The sequence below is a fragment of the Engystomops pustulosus genome, chromosome 1 (genome assembly GCF_040894005.1).
Source record: "Engystomops pustulosus chromosome 1, aEngPut4.maternal, whole genome shotgun sequence".
Lineage (NCBI taxonomy): Eukaryota > Metazoa > Chordata > Amphibia > Anura > Leptodactylidae > Engystomops > Engystomops pustulosus.
This window is the reverse complement of record NC_092411.1, coordinates 193224695-193230694: the sequence shown is the minus strand read 5'-3', so window position 1 is coordinate 193230694 and position 6000 is coordinate 193224695. Positions and strand designations below refer to the sequence as shown.

The 6000-nt window shown below is 37.9% G+C and overlaps 1 protein-coding gene across 1 annotated transcript in view; it reads left to right on the top strand.

The window, feature by feature from the left end:
* The first annotated feature begins 2057 nt into the window (after positions 1-2057).
* The window catches only part of LOC140070348 (uncharacterized), a 92905-nt gene continuing 88962 nt past the window's right edge, over positions 2058-6000 (top strand). Inside the window, exons 1-3 of the mRNA XM_072116781.1 lie at positions 2058-2196; positions 3379-3514; positions 4431-4514. Coding sequence (XP_071972882.1) covers positions 2130-2196; positions 3379-3514; positions 4431-4514 — 287 coding nt within the window. The 5' untranslated portion in view covers positions 2058-2129. The remainder of the gene's footprint in view (positions 2197-3378; positions 3515-4430; positions 4515-6000) is intronic.

Sequence of the window (6000 nt, the reverse complement as noted above, 5' to 3'; positions counted from 1 at the left end):
CAGAGATGACTCCAGGTATCTTCCTGAAGTCCCAGATAACCCAGGTTTGCTGTGCACAAAGCTTTTTTAAAGTGACAGCTCTACCTGGGACTATATTCTGCTTTATTGGTGTCCTCAGGTGCCGGTATCAATGAATACTGTGACGGAGAAGGGAGTATAAATCACAAATTACATTTCTGTGTTGGCACTTTGCGATAAATAAGCGGGTCTATGTTGTAGTTTGGGCACTCGGTCTCTAAAAGGTTTGCCATCACTGCTTTAGGGCATAATGGGGCAGATATATTGAGATGTCTGCACCTGAAGTGGAATGTTTAATAGAATGTTGAAGGGATAGGCATGAGAAGGGGGCAAGACAAACTGCCCTAATAATGCTGTTCATTACTCAGCAGTCAGACCCCACCCACTATGCTGACATTGATCTGCACACTCCTATGTGTGGGTAAAAAAATACTGGAATTGCCCATTAAAATGACAATTCCACAGTATCTTTTCTTATAACATTATATTTTGCTGTCCCTTTGTTATTCGTTCACTGTGTCCAATAATTGCAGACATTGCTGAGACAACCCCAAAAAAGCTAAACACCAAGTTGACAACTAATTCCTACAATTTTGGGAGGAGTACCGGAGGAACAGGACAGGGACATAGTTATTTTAGTTTCAACAAGATTTTATTGAATTAAAAGCATAACAGTGCCTGGCATAACATATGCCCCTCACAGGGGGATCTCATAGAACAGTGATGGCAAACCTTTTAAACACCAAGTGCCCAAACTACAACCAAAACCCACATATTTTTCACAAAGCATGTGACAATTTAAGCAGTAACTTATTACTCCCTGCTCTTTCACAGGATTGGAGGACACCAATACAGCAGAAAGAAGGAGAAGAAGTTAGGATTATCATTGTAACTTCCTTCTAGGGCCCTGGGCTGCCTGGGACTGCAAGAGGCCTTGAGTCCTGTCTGGCGAACTCTGCCCTGGGGTGATGGCAAAAGTGCCCATATAGAGGGCTCAGAGTGCCACATCTGGCACCATAGGTTCGCCACCACTGTCATAGAAGTTATTTTAGAGTGATGCATAATCAGCAACTGTACTAAACAAACTGAACAAGTGAATGGGGAAGGAGGGTGGTGGAGGGCAAAGGGTTGGGTAGGGTTGGAATGACCTGAGAATGGAGCTAATACAATATCAGTATAGGTCGCTAAAGGTGAGCGTGGTTACAAGCATGCGTATTGGTGAGCCATGTGTAATCTACCAATGTCTTTAAGGGGACAAAGTCAGAGCCTTCTCACGGGTAGGTGAACCCTGTGCAGTGATCCATGGGTTCCAAATACCTTCAAATACAGGTAGAATATCTGTCGCTGATCGCTAGGAACATAGTTATTTTAAGGTTATACAATTATTTACTAAAACAGGAAAATAGGAATAGGAGGGGAATTAACAGACACTACTAAAACTATAGCTTACAGCAATCTTGCCTTTTTCCAGTGCTCTTCAGTCATATGATTCATGCATATTCTGCCCAATATTTCTCAAATGGAAAAATCCCTTTAATGTTGCATGTAATAATATTTAGGAGGCTCTTTTTGCATCTTTGGTATTAGAAACAATGCTTTCCTCTTCAGAAAAGTGTGAAATGTAATAAAAATATATTGTTATAATAAATAATATCCACCCACATTACATGTAGTGTTATTTTTTACTTTCTAGTCCAAAAATATTTTTTTTTCCGGTTTCAGGATCTTTATTGGCAATCTTCCTAAGTGTAGAGAAATACAAGAAACAAAGAGTCTAAAATAAACGGGTAAAATAAACATGCATTATATAGTATGCATGCACATTAAAGGATCAAAAGTTCACCTGGGAATTCCTTCAGCTTTGTATTTAGAAAAAACTGTGACACATTTGTGACCAAGATATTACAAATCATACTGCACACACATCATTGTGATTCATTACTGCTGCAAGGGGCTTCTTTTGGAATGTACGTTGTTGTGATATAGGTATGACGTCAGAGTGACCATGTGGATTCTCTCATATAAATACTCATCACTTGTCCACGGAAAACAGAAGATCTTGGAATCAGCTAAGCTAAAGGAATTCAAGGATCTGCCAAGTAAATTCAGACATGAAGTTTGCTGTAACTTTCTTAGCTACTCTTGCCATCCTCCTGCTGTACACCTCAGTAACAGAAGGTACTTTTTGTATTTCTGCTTACAGCACTTTGCTTTAGACTTTGTGCATTTATAATTGTAGTAGTGTGTGTTTTAAAATGCTGAGTACTTCCATTTGTTTTTTAGCATGTTATTTGTAGAAAGAAAAACTATTTTTCAGACGTAATGCCACTATTCCCTACGCCAGCAACTGTTTATTTAAACTGAGTTATAAGAACATTTTGACAAACCCCAGAAGTGGCAGGTTCAGAAATTTACAAGCAAACATGGAGAGCAGAAAAACGGAATGGCACCAACCATCTGGAGTCTTCTTAGTGTTGCATTTATTTGTGAATACTTTATACAGGCATAGCACAAGGGTACCAGATGGAGCGCTGCACAGCACGAAACGGCCATCGTTTTGTCTCAATGAAGCCCCAAACCTTTGTTTTCTCCTCCCTCCCTATTATGGTTTGTGCCATGCCTATATAAAGTTTTTGTAAGTATTCACAAAAAAAAGAAACAACACTAAGAAGACTGCAGATGGTGAGTGCCATTCCTTTTTACTGCTCTCCATTTTTGCTTGCTAGTTTCAAATTCTCAAGTACATTGGGAATAGAGCACCACTGCCTGCTTCTGGAACTTATAGTCCACTCTCATATACGTTTGTCAAGTTACATATGGTTCATACCGTAGTAATTGGAGCAGTGTCCAATCCATCTTCTCTTTTTTCTCTCAGAATTTTACAACTTGCTATGTTTTCCATCTATTTAAGTTAACAATATGCCTGAAACCAGTTTTACTTAGGTTGCGTTCACACGTTCACAACGCGTTCACACGTTGCTGTTAAAACTGCATCAGCTTTGAGGTGGTTTTAGGTGCAGTTTTCTCAATTGAACAGGTGAAAGACATGAACTGAACGAGTGAATGACATTTGTGGAGCAGGTTTCCGCTTCAAAATCAAATTCACGTGTTCAGTTCATGTCTTTCAGCTGTTCAATTGACAAAACTGCAACTAAAACCATCTCAAAGCTGATTGGGATGCAGTTTTAACTGCAACGTGTGAACGCACCCTCAAAGTTTACCTAGTATTAAGCGTTAAGTATAAATGTATATTTACATGCAGAAAACTCCTTTGGTCCATCTTGTGGGAAGGGTTTTAGCACTATATTCTGTACATGGTATACACAAAAATAAACATGCATAATTTTCTTTTAATTTAAGGGATGTCTTTAGAAAAATCGGTGTCAGAGTTAAGATGTCAGTGTATCAACCTTGGAAGGCCAGCGAAACCTATTAAGGATATGAAAAGTTTGGAACTTATACCAAGTGGCCCCCACTGCAAAAATGCTGAAGTAATGTGAGTAGTTTATATACTGATACACATATATTCCATATAGACTAGTCTCAAAATGTTGTAGTGATGCTATAATAATATTGAATCCACTGCTTTGTGATTTATAAAGTGCCTGCTTTATATTGAACCTGCCACCAAGAATGCCATTGTTAGCTGGTGACAGATTCCAATAGCTTCTGCAATGTTGAGTTTAAAAATACCTTTGTCAACATTCTGAATCATTCCAGTTCTTTATAAAACTATATTAAATAGCAAATCACAGGGAGTGGGGGGGAGGGGTAGCTCCGATGGCCCGAGTTGCTGTTTCCTTGGTTAGCTGAGGGGATAGTGAGCAGAGGAGAGGTGCAGGGAGGGGGTGAATGAGGAGGAGAGGAGGATGAATCAAGGAGAAGAGAGGGGATGAGTGAGAAGGAGGTTATTGGAACTCCCCCTTCCTTCGTTACTCACTGGACCGTGCTGACAAGGAGCCAGGTAATGTCTAATATACTTTTATAAACTATTCAGGATACAGATAAAGGCATTTTTAAAATTATCGTTGCAAAGGTGACAGGTTCACTTTAAAGGAAATCTACAACTCAGCAAGTTCATCCCATAAAAATCTGTTGTGTCTGGGAACTTTTCAACTCCACTTTTACACCTACCTTATTTTCATGCACTAAATAGAAAATAATAGCAGCTCTCCAAGGACTTTGGTGAAAAGAAATCAATGTACTTTTGTTAAAATGTTTCACAGCAATGACAAAGCTGTGACATATAATAAACTCCTTGGAGTGCTGTCATTTTTTCTATTTTTTTTCTGTTAGATTAAATTTACTAAGGTTTTAGCCTGGGCTATATATTGTTCCTCATGTACTGCTGCTCTTTTCACTTTTGTGCCTAATTTCCTATGTCTAAGCAATGTTTCTTCCTTTATTTTCAGAATTACTCTTAAAAGTGGAGCCAGAGTTTGTGTTGACCCATCAATCCCTTGGGTTGAAAAACTTATCAAGAATATTTTGGAAAAGTAAGATCATCCTGATTTTCACTAGTCAATTCATTCTTAGTGTGTTTCAACATACAGTAATTACTACTAGTTGTCCACATATAAGGGAGGCTGAAGACCCGTCCTCAATAATTGCCTCTTTGGAAAATGAAGGTCTCATTGAAGGGTTTGTTTTATAAAGAGAAAGCTCCTTCCTAAATAGAACCTGTCCTAGCAATCATTTGGGTCAGGTTCAACAGAACAGGAATTACTCTTCACAATTTAGGTCTCTGAAGTCCATTAACCCTTACAAGGCTCATTCACTTTTAGCCTTCAGGACTTTTTCCTGTTAAGTTCTAATTGCTGTAACTTACCTTTTTTTAACGTATGTCACTGGTTGAAGGCTTTTTTTTTCAAAATGAGTAGTACTTTTTGGTGGTGTCTATTTGGGTGTCTTTAACTTATTCATTGCTTAGCTCTTTTTGGAGAGTATGTAAAAAACCCCCCTCAATTTAGCATTTATTATATAAATGTAAATTTTGTGGCATTAACCATTTGACATTATCTTTATTCTGCTGTGAAGGATATGATTTGTTTGACACCTTATTTTTACATTTATGTTTTGTTTATTGTGTTATACAATGTAAACACCATTCTAAGACATATCATTAGGTTTTACATTGCCATCTAGCTAAAGTCATACCTTGGGCAGGACCTAATTCTAGTTTCCCATCTGCCAAGGCAATGAATTGGAACCCCCCAGTCACTGTCTTTTTATCCCTTAGATACTTAGTCAGTGATGCTTTGCATCTGCACCCCCCCCCCCTACAGCCCTCACTACAGCGTACTATACCATTGTCACTCCTATGGGGGTTAGCAGGATTTAGGGAAATATTTGTCTTAACATTGATCTCTCTCTGATAAGGAACAAAGAACTAAAATTTTGCTTGTGGACAGAAGCTAGAATGATTTTCCATACAGAGATAAAAAGTGCACAAAAATGTTATTTAAATATTCTAGTTTTTACCATGCAACAATTATGTTCTTGAATTGCCTACATTCTCACAAATATTCATATAACTTGACTAATGTTTGAAAACTTTTTTCTCCAACAGACAGAAAAATGAGGAAGCGGTTTAAGATACCACCTCCATATCCCTCAAACATTACCATAAATTCTGCCATGGATTTCAGCGATGGATTCATGATCAATAACCTGTTCAATTATGTGTAGCTAGAAATCATGTCACAATGTTATTTGGGGTTTTACCATCTTCCTTATTTGTATGTAAACAGTAATCCCCTATCCTTTACTCCATTCAGTGAAGAGGCTCGGCTCAATTTATCCTTCAGTCAATGACTTAATGGAATATTGGTCTTCACCCAGAGAGAGAGAGAGTTTTTCTAGATACCTATTTTGCAATTTTATGCCAGTATAAGAGTATGACACTTTACAGAGATTTAAAGGACAGTTTAGAACATGTTGAAAACTATTTAAAATAATGAAAAATGTGTTAAACAATATGGT